The sequence below is a fragment of the Clytia hemisphaerica genome, unplaced genomic scaffold (assembly GCF_902728285.1).
Source record: "Clytia hemisphaerica strain Z4C2 unplaced genomic scaffold, Clytia hemisphaerica genome assembly, whole genome shotgun sequence".
NCBI classification, from domain to species: Eukaryota; Metazoa; Cnidaria; class Hydrozoa; order Leptothecata; family Clytiidae; genus Clytia; species Clytia hemisphaerica.
Genome location: NW_027103414.1, coordinates 1609427 through 1627115, shown reverse-complemented (window position 1 = coordinate 1627115; position 17689 = coordinate 1609427). Strand labels below are relative to the sequence as shown.

Below are 17689 nucleotides of genomic sequence, written 5' to 3'. Positions count from 1 at the left end.
TTTTAAAGAGCTATGATCCGTATGAACTGTAAATCTTCTACCATGGAGGTATTGCTGAAAGGTCTTAATTCCTTCAATTAGACCAAGACACTCCTGTTCAGTAACGGAATAGTTCCGTTCTGCTTTATTCAGGGTTCTACCTCCATATGCTATTACCCTTTCCATATTGTTTTGATACTGTGCCAAAACCATACCTACAGCTGTCCCACTGGCATCAACGAAAAGTTCGAATGGCTTACCAAAATCTGGGTATGCCAAAATTGGTGGATTTTGTAGCCTCTTCTTCAGTTCTTGGAAAGCCTCTTCGCAATCCTCGTCCCAAACAAATTTTTCGTCCTTTCTCAGTAGCTTGGTCATAGGAGATGCGATCCTCGAAAAATTTTCTACAAATCTTCTGTAATATCCTGCCAGTCCTAGAAACTGTTTGATTTGTTTTGGTGTTTTTGGCGTAGGAAATATCCTTATCAATTCGGTCTTCCTTTCATCCGGAGCCACTCCTTCTTTTGATACTACATGTCCAAGATACTCAACCGAACTTTTAGCAAAAGCGCACTTGGAAGGTTTTAACCTTACGTTGGCCGCAAGGAGTCTGTCAAAAACTTCTGCAAGATCCTCCAGATGACTCTTGAATGATTTACTAAAGACGATTATGTCGTCTATGTAAATGAGGCATTTCTTCCATGTTAGTCCTCGTAGGACACTTTCCATTAATCTCTGAAAACAAGACGGTGAATTAGCCAAACCGAAAGGTAAAACGTTGAACTGAAACAGGCCGGCGTGTGCTGTAAAAGCGGTCAATGGCTTTGATTCTTCGTCCAACTCTATTTGCCTAAAACCTGATCTCAAATCCAGGGTTGAAAAGAAAACTGCCCCATGCAGTGCGTCGAGTGTATCCTGAATTCTTGGGAGCGGGTATGAGTCTTTTTCTGTAACTGCGTTGAGCTTCCTATAATCCACACAAAATCTGTCCGCCTTACCAACTTTCTTCACTATCAAAATTGGTGAAGACCAACTTGACACTGATGGAGTGATGATATTTCTTTTCAGCATGTCATCAATATGTTCCTGAATGATCTGTCGGTTAGTATGCGAAGTGGGATACGGTTGTTGCCTGATTGGTGTTGTATTACTATTAACATTAATATGGTGTGCAACTATAGAGGTACTTCCTAGTTCCTCATTGATGGCAGCGAATGCCTTCCTATATTTTCTTAGAAAAGTTTGCAACTGTTGCTTTTGATTTTCAGACACATTTGATTTTGTAAAGTCAAATTCTATTGGTTCCCACATTTTTGGTGCTATCGTGCAGATCTTTGGTGTCTGTGGCTGGAACATGTCCGTGATGTCTCTAATCGGATCCATAAATGCCACGATTGTTTCACACGGAATTCTAACATCCTTATTCGTGGGGTTGTATATTATTACATCCATCATTTCATGTTTGTATTCCGTTACTGTAGGTGCAATTACTTCATAATCTTTTCCGTCCAGCTGATGCAAATACAATGATTCTCCCACAGGTGCAGATCGTGACAAGAATACACCTGCTTTAACACTTCTCTTTGGTTTAATTATGGTCGTTGTTTGTAGTTTGACTTTTATCAGATCTGATCCTTCAAATCCGAACCCACTTTCATTACGCGCATCATCCCAATCCAATTTTCTTTGGTTGTTAGTATTCATCGTGCATACCATTGGCAATGTATAATGATCGAAAAGGGTAATGTCATCTGACCCAATGTCGATGACCGCCTTTGTCATTTTCATAAAATTTCTACCAAGAATGACATCGTGTGTACATGGGATTATGATAAGTTTCTGGTCTATAAGATACTCCCCCAATTCCAATGGTACAGTAGATTCTCCTTTCACTGGAATGCTATCCCCAGAGAAGGTTGCCACGTCCTGATGAGGTGTCAAAGTAATTGGGTATCCAAACGGCTTCACCTCTTTCCAGAATTCCTCATTGATACATGAGATTGATGCTCCTGTGTCGATCAGCATTTTACACCGACGTCCAAAGATCTTCCCATACAAGTACATCAATGGTGATGGGCCAGTTCCTTGAACATCTTTATTTTCCATTAGCGGGGATTGGATGTTACATAGTGGTGGATCTTGATCAGGGATACTTGGATGTCTCCAGTTTCTTTTGTCTATCTGTAGTCTTCTGTTAGTCTTCACCATGTTGACCTCATCTTTTTGGCCGAATCTCACTCTTTTGTCCCATGATTTAAATGGATCGTAAGGTGGATGAGCAGGTTTCCTTTGAGTATCTTCATGTTCCATCTTCTTGTTATGGCTTTGGGACATGTGACTGCTCCTGGCGTATCCTGGATGCGGATATCTTTGTGATCCTTGGTTGTATCCTATCTGCTGGGATTTACCGTTGGTGTATTGGCTTGGGCCTTGCTTTTGGTTATAATTGCCTTGATTATAGTTTCTTTGTCCTCCCATCTGCCCTGCACCATTCCTTCTGATTGGTAGCCTGGCAAAACAATCCCTTGCGATGTGATTTGGTCTATTGCATCGATAACAGACTTGCTGCGGTTTGGGCTGGCGTTGAAAATACTGGTTTTTCATTTGTTTATTCTGAAAAGCATTGATATCAGCTTTCATTCCATTGATTTCTTCTTGTCTATCCAATTTTTGTTCGAGCAGTAATTCTTTAAGTTGAGGGATAAAAGCATTCACTTCATGAACTTGGCTATCATGAATTGTCTTCAAGGCAAAAGACTTGCTTTCTGCCGCTTCTTGAGCTTCCTGCATTGTAGCCGGGTTCTGCAATAGGACATATTCTTTTAGGCTTGGCGGTAATCCTTGTATGAAAATTTGCATAGTTTCTCTTACTGATAAACCAAGTCGCCTTGCTTCATTGGTGACTGCAAGCGTATAATCTTGAAGTGACTCAGTATGTTGCATCTTTCTAGCATGTAGTTTAGTTGTACGGAAGACTCTCATTCTTTCTGGGTCAAATCTTCCCTTAAAAGATTGTTCAACCTGATCGAAGTCCTTCTTGATTTCATCAGATAAGCTTTCATAGTATTGCAAAGCTGGTCCGTCTAGACAAGACGGAAAAGCCAGTAACCTTTGCTTGTCACCCAAGTTGTTAAACTTGACATATCTTTCATACTGGTTGAAGAAATCTGTTACATGTGTTTCGTCTGTTCCTTTGAAGTTCTTTGGTGGTTTTAAAGAAGCGCCTCTGTTTTCGTCATTGCCTTTATTGGTGTTTCGCTTTTCCATTTCCGTCAAAAACTTTTCAAATCGAGTCTCATGTCGTTGGGTGTTTTCTGCGAGCTGCAGAGTGAAGTCCTGCAGGGTCCGGTAGGTTTGTTCTGTTGTCATACTTGTGCCCTTCTTTGTAGATGTTGACCTGTTCTTGAGGTCTTCCAAAAATAATTCTTCTGTTGTTGGTGCCCCCAAGTATCTATGTACTGGACACTTATTGTTATTTCCTGATTTACTTCTTGTATTAGGCCCAAAACAGGTACAGTTTTCAATCATCAATCAAAATTTGACTTAAAATATTTCTCCTAGAAGGGGATGTGGCCCACAGTAATGATTAAGCCTGATGTAAGTTTGAAATAAAAAATAGTAAGAGACCACTATAAATGTCTGGTTATTTATCAGTAGCCTACCAATTATAAAAGAATGAGGAGGAAACAATAATAAACTTAACAACATTTATTTTAATGTTTCATGTGCTTTATTTTTTATTGTTGTGCAATAGTAATAGTATTATAAGATTAATAAACAACAGGGCCTTGTTCTTGACTATGTTCTGCTTGAGGCACTCTATAATATTGTTGTGCTTAGTGTTTTGGTGATACCAGATGACACCGTTGATTTCTATCGTATCTTTCAACAAAATTATTCCTCTTTTGACTTCAGTTTTTCTTGTCTCGAGTGCGTCTTGATACCAATGACTTGTGTTACTTATGTCCTCACCTAAAAGAGATTCGTATTCTTGTTTAAGGTTACTGATTTTCAGCAAGCAGTCAATATGCTCGTTTAGAAGAGCAACTTTTATCGAGGATAATCTATGTTTAACTTTAATTATGCTTTCCTTACTTTTAATTATCCTTAGTTTAGCAATTTCTTTTCTTCTCTCTTCTCCTGCAACTCTCATAAATTCTTCCCTTGACTTCACCACTGTTTTGTCAAATGTTTTGTCTGTTTCTCTTGTAACCGTTCTCCTTGTTATTCCTGAATTTGATTCCTTTATATTGTATGTTCTCGAGCACGTTGATAATTCTTCTTGTTCTTCTTAAATTTCTTGTATTCTTTACTGACTTCTTGTATTCTTCTTCGATTCTTTATATTCCTCTATGATTCCTTGTATTCTTTTATGATTCCTTCCAATTTCCAGTTGAGGGCGGGACGTATCTGAGTCGGGCGCCAATTGTAACAGGTAGGTTAATACTTGTTACTGATAAATTAATTTCCAAGCTTTCCAAACAATAAATTGACAACGAATATTTAAGGGGTTCGCTTTTAACTTTAATCTTTTCCCTTAGATTCTTTTCTTTATCTTTAAATTCACACTCTTAGTTACAATATAATTCTTATTCTTCAATTTCTCCAACTTCCAATTTCTTCTTGTGACTTTTCCTTGTGTCCTTCCTCTCTCTTCTCCAATCTTGACCTGATCTCTTTTTGATTTCTTCGGCTATTTATACCTTTTTGATGTTGTCTTTTTTGCTTAGGTTTCAAAACGTTTTTCTCACGTTGGTTCAAAGTCCAATTTAGAAAAGCTTCTAGGAAGAGTTTTCTTGCTGATTCTTCAAAACGTTCCTCCCACGTTGGTTCAAAGTTCAATTTAGAAAGCTTCTAGAAAGAGTTTTCTTGCTGATTCTTCAAAACGTGTAGAAGTCGTATTTTAGCTATAGAAATGTTTTTTCTTGATGGAGGTTTACTTTTTATGTCTTTGTTTGAAGTCTAAAACTTTCCTTTTACGACATACGGGTTAATGTTTTTTACATGTTTATTTCTACTGATTTTTGTATCTATTACAGTAGTGATAGTGTTTGTTTTATTTAACTCACTTCAGCGCATAGTAGTTTTGCCACTAATCCGAGGTCATTGCCCTTTAATAGCGCATTCTATGATGGACTGGGGATAAATAATACAAAAACATCTTTTCTGGTCCCTTTTCTCGTCAATACATATTGCGTGATTTAATTTTCTTTTTTTGGACCTACCTGGAGGTCCTATAAATTAACCTTTGTCCGTCCGTCCGTCCGTCCGTCCGTTCGTTTCGTTCGTCCGTCTGTTACCAGCTTTTCTCGAGATTGGCTCATTAGTTTTTTTCTGATTTTTGGCACAAAGATGCAAAATGGCAATGCCCAAAATGTGACGGAGCCCGATTTTCGAAAAAAATCTTTTTCCGGCCGAAAATGCGGGAAATATGCCGGAAAAACTTTTTTTTTGGCATTTTCTCGAGATTTTATCATTAGTTTTTTCTGATTTTTTGCTCAAAGATGCGTATTAGCAATGCCCAAAACATGGCCGAGTCCGATTTTTGAGAAAAATTTTGCCGGAAATATGCCGGAGATCGTCCTTTTTGCAGATTTTCATTGGACTTTTTCCTAACATTTCTTTGTTTTTTCTCAAAAAAAAAAACATCATTGATAGCAATTCCCACCACCAAGCATGATTCGATTGTTAATAAAACTGATTTCTGCAACCGGAACTTTTTATATATTTTTTCCCTTCTCCCCTTCCCTCTCCCCATCAACAATCAATGATGAAATTTAACGCGTTATGCCTTTTCGCTAAACATTATATTTTCTAACGGATTGTTTCCGTTTTTCTCCTTATTGCTATCTAACTTTCATCATCAGGTAGATCCATTCAGCATCTAGCTTGTTTATTATTGTGAAAAAGAAGAGGTTTGAGAAACATAAGCTCATTAATTTTCACATTTGTAGGTTCCAAGGTTTCAAATAACATGAAAGATACAAAGCAAGAATCAGAAGATTATCCAAGAAAACAATTGGAAACCAAAACGAACAATGAAAAGAATACTAACGAAGATTGCACCTCATCGCCACAAAAACCTGTCGCTGCAATTCAAGCCAAATCATCGAAAAAGGTTTCTCCAAAGAAAGTATCAGATCTTCATCATAATCCATCGAAAACGTTTTTTATTGGTGGAAAGAACGGTGTTGCAATGTATGTATTGATTCTTTCTTGAGGAAAAAGGACAGTTTTCTTATCGCATAGGCTTTAAGAGTCGATATTTTACGTGGATAGCCCAGTAATCTAGGACTTTTAGACAATCTTTCGAATATTTTCAAGGGGTCCACGACCAGACGGCTCGGCTATCTATGAACTGAAAGGAAGAAGTGGGGATTCGAAGCGCGAATTCCTGGTTTGAGGCGCTGACCACTTGGCCATCGCTCCTTATAACCAACACGTTTCGTATAAAGGTCTTAGCATCTTCTTTACCTTGAAGAATGGCGATTTCTCAAAAGGTTTTATTGCTTTTCAAGTCTGGAAAAATATTCCTCCCTCTGAAAGTACGAAAATAAACTGAAGAGAATCACGATTAAAAAATGTAGGATTCGTATAAACCCCCTCCCTAAGAAAGGATTCTCTTCCTTGGCATCCCTTTTTATTATTTTTTTTCGGAAGGTGCCAGTCACCTTTTCTACGCATCCCAAGTTTATGTACACTGTGTTTTTGACTACGGTTTGACTACATCCTTACTACGGTTTGACTACGGTTTGACTACGGTTTGACTACATCCTTACTACGGTTTGACTACGGTTTGACTACGGTTTGACTACGGTTTGACTACGGTTTGACTACGGTTTGACTACGGTTTGACTACGGTTGGACTACGGTTTGACTACGGTTGGACTACATCCTTACTGATCGAGGACGACGGTAGATCAATCAATTTATCGTCCTCGATTTTCTGAATCAAATCGTTCAAAATTGTTTCAGTCGCGCCGCCGTCGCCGTCCTGAAAAAGGTAATTACATAAAATCGGCTAATAAGAAAAGGAGATATTGTGTTTTTTGGACCACAAAACGGTCTCTTAAAAGGGTTATTTGGTTAAATGATCATTGGATTGTGCATTGGATTTCATTTTGTTTTTTCTTTTAAGCATTGAAAACTATTTATCCAAACATGGTTTGAAGCGTACTGAAAAAGATGAATTCTTCTTCTTAAAATGGACGGAAGTGAAAAGGAATATCAATTACAATGCATTTGATCCTTGTAAGTTATGCGATTTAAGTTTTCTTTGTTCAAAATCTCGTCTTGTCATGGGCCCCGGCGAGCCGTTTTGAGTGGGGGGGGGGGTGGGGCGGCCAATATTTAGGAAAAGAATGTCGCCCACCATGGTCGGGCGACGAAGAAATGGCATGGTCTGCAAAAAAGTGGGGAGGGGCATGCTTGTTTACCGTAAAACTAAAAACCAGTGATAATTTTTAGATACCTTTACGTTTGGTGAAGAATGTAAATCAAGCCAGGCTTTACTGTCTGTTTAACAAATATAAGTGAAAATTTGTATTAAAAACAAACCAAAAAAATCTTTAAAGTTTTTTAAAAGCACAATTCGCGAAAGTTGATTCTTGCAAAATGTAAAAAATTTTCTTGGTGGGGAAACGAGTTTACATACCAATACTCAACCCTGAAAGACTCTTTAGCAGCACCTGATCAATTAACCACACATCCCCAGTATCTTTTGTTCATACTTCTTTATTCATAAATTCATAAGCTGCCTCATAAACTTGAAAGTAATTTAATGGGCCATTCCATTTTATATCCAGGGGGTAATCAGAGAAGAATTTCCAGGGGGTAAAAGGTTATTTCAAGATTTCCAGGGGGTAAAAGACTCATTTTAGTTGTCCACCCTCACTTTTAAGATATGAAAATATAATTTTTCCAAGACTTCTTTTTTCTAAGGGTTCTTTTACAAAGTTTGCAAATTTTGACATTTTCCAGGGGGTATTCACATATTTCTAAAAATCTTTCCTTGCCTTGAAAAGGTTCGTCCACCCCCCTGTATGGAAATTTTATGGGAAAGCCCAATCTAATACACGCATTTTTGTAAGAACAATTATCATAAGAACACGTGGCTCAATTTTGGCCGAAACCGAAGAACAAATTAAGCCTCAGCCTCAAATTTTAGAAATGGTTGACGAAATACTTTTTTGAGCTATAATTTAAGTTAATTAAGTACTTATCAAGAACATTATATACTATAAGAATATTTTTAAGAATATTTGAGCCTGTTACGAATAAATAGAACATCCTATTTACTGGCTCGTAATAAAGTTACCTGTATTGGATGAAATAACTGTGCAATATTTTTATTCTTAGCGGTTCAAATTGTGAATCACATTCAAAAAATTGGTTGCATGACCACAAAGGTTGGTTTGGTGAAATTGTTACGGGAGAGTGATCAAAGAAATAAAAGGTAATAATTTTGAATTTGAGACATACAGTTAACTCTCTCTAATTCGAACCTCTACTATTCGAATCTCTCTATAATTCGAACTAAAATATTGGTCCCTTCAGCTAGAAATTAGTATAAAATACTTTCTATAATTCGGATCTTTTTCTAATTCGAAGAACATTCTTGGTCTCTTGAGGATCGAGTTAGAGAGAGTCAACTGTACGTCGTTTATTTTATCCATTCAGAAGTAAAAGCCGGCGCAAGTGAATCCAACTTTTGAACCAACATTTAAAAAAAGATATTCGCCTGTATTTTTTTCGATTGTAGGCTCGATTGACCAAGTTTACTTACAGTAGACCTTCGCTTAATAAAAAAGTCGTTTAGTTAAAAACTTCTACCATTTGAAATAGTTTCCAGTCCTCGTCAAGGAGAAACCCTCTTAAAATACTTTCTATAATTACACCCCTGTGTCACAGAAAATTTGGCAAAAACTTCGTCCCCGGTGGTAAAATACCCTGGAATTTCGGCCCCACTTGGAAAATGACTTTGATTTCATCCCCATTCGAAATTCAATGTTTAAAAATTGTACTGCAAAACCATCCCACTGGATTTTTTAACCTTAGAACAATAGAATTTCTATCCCCATTGGGATTTTAATGGAAATTTTTATATCCCCATTGAGAAAAAAAGTTCCAGTAGGGGCTATGAGACAGGGGTGTATAGTTCGAATTTCTTTGTAATTCAAACTGATAAGGTTCCCAGTTTAAGTTCGAATTAGAGAAAGTTAACTGTATTTCCTATACCCATAACAGTTTTAAATTCTTTTTTGAAGTAACAAGAAGTACCTACGATCATCAGAATTTTTCATGAAGTCATACATCATAAGTAATCTATCCGAATATAACGAATTCAAGCGACAGTATAAAGGTTAGTGCCTAATCACCTACACTTAAGTCCATCTTGTTTTTGAGTGAATTTATAAAGTTCCATTGACAACTGGCTCAGTACGCAAATTTAGTTTAGACTAACACTTTCAATAATCTAAGAAATTACTAATCTCTCCTTGTATTTTGAGACTAAGAAGAAGGGAAACCCTTTTTCTCATCGAGAGAAGAAGCAGAATATCAAGCCGCAAATTTGTTTTCATATAGGTATTTTAAGAATTCCAGGGAAAGGATTGGCGTCCTACCCTTACTTCGGGTGGACATCTAGAGAAAAGAGAGCCTTCGATTTGCCCTCGACTGGGGTTGCAGACTGAGTTATAAGTAACCAAAGAGTAAGCTCTTCTTAAATTATTTAAACAGTCTTTTACTCTGCTTTTTTACTTCTTTTGTTTATTTAGAGGGAGAAATCTGGATTTGCAAACCGTCTGGTCGTAACCAAGGGAAAGGCATATTTCTTGTTACAAGTCTAGAAGGCTTACAACGTGAACTATCTGATCGAAAGTGTCCAAAGATGAAAATCCAAGAACGAATCATTCAAAAGTAGGCGATATTCAAGTTATAAGATAGACTGTAGTTTGTGGTCTAGTTTGGAGGTACTTTTTTACTTCCACGACTACCGTCAAGAACGCTGCGAAACCCCAAAGAAAAAAAATCAGTTCCTTAAGGGTGGATTTTTTTGGAAAAAGTAAAACATTTCGAATATATAATACCTACAGTTTCTTTCCCATTTAGGGTTCATTTTTTTCGGTAGCTGTGCGTTGTACCCTCGGGACAGCATTGAAGAAATAAAATTTAAATTTGAATCAAGCATAGCGTACCATGTGGTTGGCTTCGGAATATTTTTTTCATAAAATATCCGTTGTACCGGCATAAAATTTCTCAATTCCGCTAAACACTTTCCTGACGAGTACCGGTAATTTATCCGACAAATCCCGGAATACTGTTCAATTCCGGATTTGATGTTCGGGAGCCCCTACCAAATCTACCTGAATTACTTACCGTACAACCGGGTTTCTTGGAATACAAAGAAGAACTTGTCACAAGCATAATACTATATTCAAAAGCATTGAATATCATGCTTTTTTATGCTTTTTTAGGTATATCAAGAAACCTTTGCTTATCAACGGTTTCAAATTTGACATTCGAGTCTACATGTTAATTGCTTCGACTTGTCCGTATATTGCATTCTATCATAAAGGTTACGTCCGCTTATCTTGTGTACCGTATACTGTTGATGATTTAGATATACACGCACATCTTACAAATCAGGTAAATTAATTTTAATCTCTCTTCTTTGTCATAAAGAAACCTCAATACGCCTTTTCGACCGTAGCCGCCAATTGCCGCGCGGGCATTTTTTTGTCCGTTTTACCACCCTAAATCGATCCAATTCTTTTTTAACATTTTTTCTATTGTATTTAGGTGTGAAAAAAAGACTGGGTCGGTTTTAGGTTGGTAAAACGGACAGAAAAATGCCCGCAAGGCAATAGACGATATCGGCTTAACGTGAAAACTCATACTTGACCCCCGAGAATTGCCCACAGTTCTTTGTGCGGAAAAAAGTTCACGGTGAAATTATTTTCGCACAAAGCATTGTGGGCAATTCTCGTGGGTTAAATCTGAGTTTTCATGTGAAGCCGATATCGTCTATTGGCGGCTACGGTCGAAAAGGTGTATACACAGGTTGAAAAATTAAAGTCTGTAGACAAATCACGTTTTTACTCAAAAATTTTATGTGCTTGTTACATGATATTTAATTCTGATTGGTTCGAATTTATTGACACTAATATAAGTTATCAACTGTATATTGTAAAGCAAGTAACATGGGAATAAAAACACGTTAACTTTTTCGAGTAATCACATTTTTTGACTGGATTGATGTAATTTTGCAATCCGTGTATTCTGTGTGTTTAATAATTCTTAATACATTTTTGTCTCGTTATCATAATTTTTGGGGAATGTGATATACTTTAAGGGCAGAAACTTTCGCGAGACCGAAAAGTCGCGAAATTGAAGAAAATTTACGGAAGAAACTTTCGCGGTTTTTTGTGAATGTTCAATTTTAGTAGCAATAACTATCGCGAGTGGCTAGGGAAAGTGAATGAAAAATTATTTCAAATCTCATTTTTTTCTTCAATCAAAAGAGTGATATGCTAATAAATGAAAAATAAACTATTTGCACTTCTTCCTCTCATTCCGAATCCTAGTCACTGCGATAATATCGATAATATCGACTCTCCTCGGCTTTTAAAACTTGGAAAAAACTTTCGCGATTTTAGGAAAATTTCATTTTTCGCGAAATTAACTTTCGCGAATTTCTTGTTTAATTTCTTACATTCGCGAAAAAATGCCAAAAACGCGAAAAACGCGAAAGTTTCTGCCCGCGAAAGTTTCTGCCCTTAAAGTATCTCCTATCTACTTATATTTCCCTAGAATTACCGTTCTAACCCTTAATGTATCCTTATCCTTATCCTTATCCTTATAAATCAGCCATTGGAGACTAAGATCTTATTCTATAAATAACTTGTAGTTTTTTAAGTATTGATGCTCATCTTAAAGGGACATAAAGTAGTAAAATGTAAACATTGTGCGAACCACGTTTCATTAAAGAGAACAATTAAACTCACGTGTCCAAAACAAACTTGTCAAACAATTGAAACAATTATTTTTTTTATTTTGACATGTGACATTTGTTTTGATTTTGTTTCCCGCTGCATACGGTTTGTTTACAAATTTCGTGACTACTTTTATGTCCCTTTAACTGGTGTTAAAAAAGTCCAATAAAACGTCCCAATTTCTCATAATCTCATACCAGATAACGGTTTTTGCGCATTAACCCTTTAAGTGCCATGAAAATCGCTAGTTCAAACTTCAAAGGTTTACCGGGTGGTCCAAAAAAAACTTCCATAAGTTTCAAATTTTGACGTAGAGCGCTCTTATTGTGTATTTCTCCGGATCTAGAAGGACCTGCCTGAACGACGGAAAGATGCCCAATAGTAAAACTTCAAATTAATTCACTACAAGACAGAATCAAGTAAGGCAGGGCCAAATTTGGAGGTTCTTGGATCACTCGGTCAAAATCTCAAAAAAGTGGATTTTTGTCAAATATTTGCATTTTTTTGACTTTTTAGCATAAAATCTTTCGACACAAATAATTGGACACAAATTCAATTTTTAAGGTTTTTGACTTTTAAAGAAATATAGTCTGCAAAAAAGTGGGGCCAATGGTCACGGGCTAATATCCATGAATCGGTATTTTAAAGGTTTTTTTTTCTAAACAAGAGTGAAATCGTTTGCTTACTCATCAATTTTAATTTACAGGCTTTTTCACATTGCATTGACACCGAACAAGATTGGCCAGAAAGTATGGAGAAAAAAACATTTTTTGCTTATATCAGCACAATATAACAATAGGCAGACACTTTCCTGATATCAAATACGTGTCTGATATGAAACGGGAACACTTGTGTAAAAAATATCTTTAAAATCAATCTTAAATTTTATTTTTAGTTTGTACAGAGAAAGCATCCTTCATATAAAGAGAAGAAAGAAGAATCTGTCATGGATTTCAACCAATTTAATGAGTATATCAATCATCATGTTGGTGAAGACAAATCCATATCACATGATTGGGTCTTTAATGAATTTACTGTAAGTAGCTACTTTAGGATTTAAAATGTAAGCTCCTGCTCTTTTATACTCTTTACCATAGTGTATCTCGTGTTTATTGCTTCGTAGTATACTCCGTGCACATTGTCTGCTTGATAAAAAAGTTCCCGTACAGAACACTCTGTGATGAAGTATAATTATGATTTATAAATAGCAACATTTCTCTTACCGTCTCCCCTTTCTCACCAACACTCCATCGCAGCGGTCGGTTTGAAAAATTTCAAATCGGAAAAGACAATAACAACAGACCCTCTACGGCAATGAATTTTGAAATTAGCCGTAGATACTGGGTCTGTATACAGACAAGCTCTTTTATCGACCGTAGTGCAAAGGTAGCGTTCGGATACGATGTGCAAGCTTGTTGGTTCAATCCCCGGCTGGGTCACACCAAAGACTACGTACTTAGTACAAAATGGCACTTGATGCCTCTCTGCTTTGATGCTCAGCAATTAATGGATCAAGGAGAAGTGGAGCAATCCAGGGAGAAGGAGTGGCGTCTACCTTTGGGTAGATAGCTATGAAAAGAGGAGACTTCGACTGCAGACTTAATTATGAGCTCCTTGGAGCAGGCGTTTAGACCAACCTTTTAGCTCACTCTTTAACTTACTAAGATTTCAAAAAAAATTCTTATTTGTCAAGTTTTAATCAGGAATAAAAAAATCGAGTAAAAGTTTTGGTTGGGTGATAAAATTACCCCCTCAAAATTTTCGCCACTTTCCCCGATATTTCTTTCCCCGATATTTCTTTCCCCGAATAGGTATCGAAACAATTTTGACATTACTATGGACTTGTGAAGTAGGCTCTGTTTTAAATTCGACGTTCTGTTTGGACGTTAATGTCAAGCAAAAAAAGTCAAAAATTCAATAATTTAAATCATGTTTTCGTGTTTTTATCCTTACTTTAAACGAATCGGACATCCTTGAAAAAGATGTAAACAAAGTTTAAAATTTATTATAAACAATTTCAAAAATCTATTTTGATTCCGTTTGATGCTGTCAGCAAGGTAATGTAAACAATCAAGGAAGCTAATGGTCTCATCCAGTAGCGTAGACATGAGGGGCGCAAAATTTGTGTAGGAGAGCTGATTTTTATGACAGTAAATTATCCTTTTATATGACGAGTGGATAATAATAGTGTCATAAAAATCTGCTCTCCTACACAAATTTTGCTCTCCTCCTGTCTACGGTACTGGATACTGCTTTATTTTGATTGGTTTAAATTCGAACTTCTAAAAATAAATTTTCTTTTGAAACAAATTTGATTTAACAAAATATATAACTTTGTCAAGATCGAAAAATTTTTCGTTGGATTTTGATATATAAAACTAAAGACTATATTGCCATCTAGTTTTATAAGTAGTGATTCCTCTAGGATGGTGAATATCAAAATCATAATCTACATAATATTGAAATTTCAAACATTTGTTTCCGGGCAAAGAGTTTTTGAATTAGTTTCCACTGGTAAAACAATCAATGCTACGCCTTACAATACAATTCAAGAAACACCCTACCCAAGATGCATCAGTATTTGTTCTTTAACCCCAGAATGCCGTTCGTTTGATTATACTCTCTCGCTGCAAAGAAGTGGAATTTATGGAGAATGTCATTTTTATGATATTGATTTCGAATTCTATCAAGATCAACAAGTTAGAGAATTGAAAGCAAGCAGCACAACAAAATATTATTCGATTTTGATGCTCAAAGATTGCGCCGCTTGGTTCAATTATGGTGCACGGGAAGACGGCATTTACGATGTTTTTCTATTGGGGAAATACCGACGCCGTGTTTTTTGTTTGATGCAACACGCTGGTGGCGGATGGATGGCCTTTCAGCGCCGTTTTGATGGATCTGTCAGATTCATGAATCGTAACTGGAGAGAATTCAAAGAGGGGTTTGGGAACGAGGAAGGAGAATATTACCTTGGAAACGAGCTTCTCAATTTGTTGACAACGGATGAAGGACATGATTGGTTGGTGAGAGGAACCAATTGGGATGGAATTACTCAAATGAAAATGATTCATAATGTCATAGTCGAAAGTGAAACTGATTGGTATCGACTAAACTACGATGCATCTGATATTGACTCGACCTTTTCTACCGTGTGGTATGGTGAAGTCATGAGAGGGATGAAATTTTCTACATTTGACGAGGATCACGATATAGCATCTACAAAGAATTGTGCCGCTAAACATGGTGGATGGTGGCATAAGGAATGTCATGGGGTAGCAATGAACGGTCCATACTGGGCCAACGAACATTACCGCCCTTCTAACGATGCAAATGGTATTATATGGTGGAAATTCGATAATAACGGAAATAAGGAATACGCAAATTTACAAAGCAGTTTGATCATGATTCGACCCTCCTCTTTCTAACCATAAAGACTTTTTTCAGTGCACTAGCAGGAGTTGTATTGCCTGACGATTAGCGCTGTTACTTCCAAAATGAACTGGAATTGACAAAGCGCGTGTATTTAAAGAAACCGGACATACAGCAGCATGGGTAGTATTATGCTTAAAGAAAGGCTGGGCCAATGAATCACCTTTAATTTTAAAACAAAGGCTGTCATTTAAATAACAGCCTAATCGAAAAATTGAGAACAATTCGAAACGATCTCGTTGAAAATTTTGACATTGACATTTTTTCTGATGTGTTTTTTATTTTGAAAGTTGGACCATTTGCAAGCTCATGCTATCAAACACATTTAACCATTGAGATTTGGATTTTTGCATCGTGAATGATTCAAAAAGTTTGCAATCTTCGTTAAATTGATTGAATGTATAATTATTTAGTAGATTAAAAATTTGTCCCTCATTTTCGTAAATATTGTATATTATCAAATATTTATTAACTATTATATCTTATAACGACAAATCAGAAATTGGAAAATATAATGTGTCATGAAATGAAACAATCTAATCATGTGTCAATAGAAATTCTTGAAACAATATAAACAATTCAGTTAGATTTTGCAGTACGGGGCCGTCCACATAGTACGTACGCACTAAAATGTCGAAAATCGAGTACCCCCTACCCCCCTGTACGCAAGCGTACGCAAATGACTATACCTCGCTCTGGTAAGTACGTACTTTTTCATTCACCCCCCCCCCTCGGTTGAAGAAAATTTCGAATTCAAGCCGTTTGGTTCGGACCTTTATTTCATACATGAAACTCAATGTTTATCAAGAAACTTTTTCTTTTCCTTGATGCGTATAACAAGCGTAAAAGTTGACAAAAAAACAAAATGGCTATGAAAAAATTTTCTCCGCGTACGTCCATTTTCCTTTGACACATCCTTAGTGCGTACGTATTATGTGGACGGCCCCTACGCTGCATACAGTTTGTTTTCTAAGGGCCCGTTTACATGGTTTTTTGGTACGGTCTACGGTCTGAAGTCTCATATCGTTTACATGCCGGATTGGTCTGAGATTTCAGTACGCCCTAACTTTCGGTTCGGTCAAAACCACCGAACCGAAATTTCAGTATGGTCCAGAAAATCTATGTAAATACAAAGAAATTTCAGTTCGGGGTGTTCGTAGTTCTTTTTACAGGCTGATTATTGACAGAACTCAAAATATATTTACTGGAACGGCATTTTCAAAAGTTTTTCGACCACGACTGAGATTTTTAAGTATGTGGTAAACATTCCATAGGCGGTTTTAGACCATGTCAAACTTATGAGAGGAAGATATTTGTAATTGTATTTTCATTGTCTTTTAACGAGCGTTGCACTCCTTTGCATGTTTCCGACGTACAATCAAGGTCATAATATTTGAAAATAAAGGGAAATTCACCGGGAAGTTTTGCAACCACAATCGATTTGTAAGTGGTCTAAAGTAGGTTCGAAGAGTAGAGTTTTAACTCTGAGTTTTAACGCTAAACTTTAAATCTTGAAAACCGGAATTCTCGATATATTTCAACCATGATTGTACTTGCTCTATTGTCTTAAACCCGCCAGTGGACTCGGCCCACTAAAGTACGACGACCACCCCGAACCGAAACCGAAAATTCAGTCCGTACACCGAAGCACCTAAACATGTAAACTCAGGTCGGTCTGGATCTCAGACCGTACCGAAAATCCATGTTAATGGACCCTAATACAGTAACTACCTTTTTTGTAGATCTTGTTTTTGATGGTATACGACTGGGACGGTTTTAGGGTGGTAAAACGGACAAAAAAGGGCCGCGCGGCAATTGGTGGCTACGGTCGAAAAGGTGTATATCTTTTGAGTCTCCCGGTACTTAATAGTAAATTTGTTTTCACAAACTTCTCTTCTTCTCTTAGATACAAAATAACCTCCCTGTCAATCAGAATAATTCAATCTTTTCAAAAACTCCCGGCTTGTATAGAAAGATTGAGAAATTGAGAAATTAATTTTTGATTTTTATTCATTATTTTTAGGACAAAATGAAATCCATCATGTTGACATGTTTGAAAGGTTGTATGGGGAAGTTAGATGAAAAACCTTCAACTTTTGAATTACTTGGATTTGATTTCATGATTGATGAAAATATGAAGGTGAGATATACAGAAAATGGCGACCGTAGCATGGGTCATGCCAAAGATTCCCAAAATGGTACTTGATGCCTCTCTGCTTGATGCTCAGCAAATAAAGAGACGAAGAAATACAGGGAAAAGAGTGGCGCCCTCCCCTACCTTCGGG

At 36.7% G+C, this 17689-nt stretch overlaps 2 protein-coding genes across 4 annotated transcripts in view; both read left to right on the top strand.

The window, feature by feature from the left end:
- The window catches only part of LOC136797565 (protein polyglycylase TTLL10-like), a 33457-nt gene that overhangs the window by 13287 nt on the left and 2481 nt on the right, over positions 1-17689 (top strand). For all 3 annotated transcript variants that reach the window (XM_067054149.1, XM_067054150.1, XM_067054151.1), the window contains exons 8-15: positions 5934-6177; positions 7118-7230; positions 8338-8434; positions 9246-9340; positions 9756-9897; positions 10455-10626; positions 12868-13008; positions 17428-17544. In XM_067054149.1, coding sequence (XP_066910250.1) covers positions 5934-6177; positions 7118-7230; positions 8338-8434; positions 9246-9340; positions 9756-9897; positions 10455-10626; positions 12868-13008; positions 17428-17544 — 1121 coding nt within the window. The remainder of the gene's footprint in view (positions 1-5933; positions 6178-7117; positions 7231-8337; positions 8435-9245; positions 9341-9755; positions 9898-10454; positions 10627-12867; positions 13009-17427; positions 17545-17689) is intronic.
- LOC136797567 (fibrinogen-like protein 1) lies at positions 14150-15918 on the top strand. Its single transcript, XM_067054154.1, has one exon. It carries the CDS (start codon positions 14399-14401, stop codon positions 15398-15400), a length of 1002 nt encoding a protein of 333 aa, XP_066910255.1. The 5' UTR covers positions 14150-14398; the 3' UTR covers positions 15401-15918.

Coding starts and splice junctions, on each gene's coding strand:
- LOC136797567 (XM_067054154.1), top strand. CDS start 14,399: ATGGTGAATATCAAAATCATAATCTACATAATATTGAAATTTCAAACA.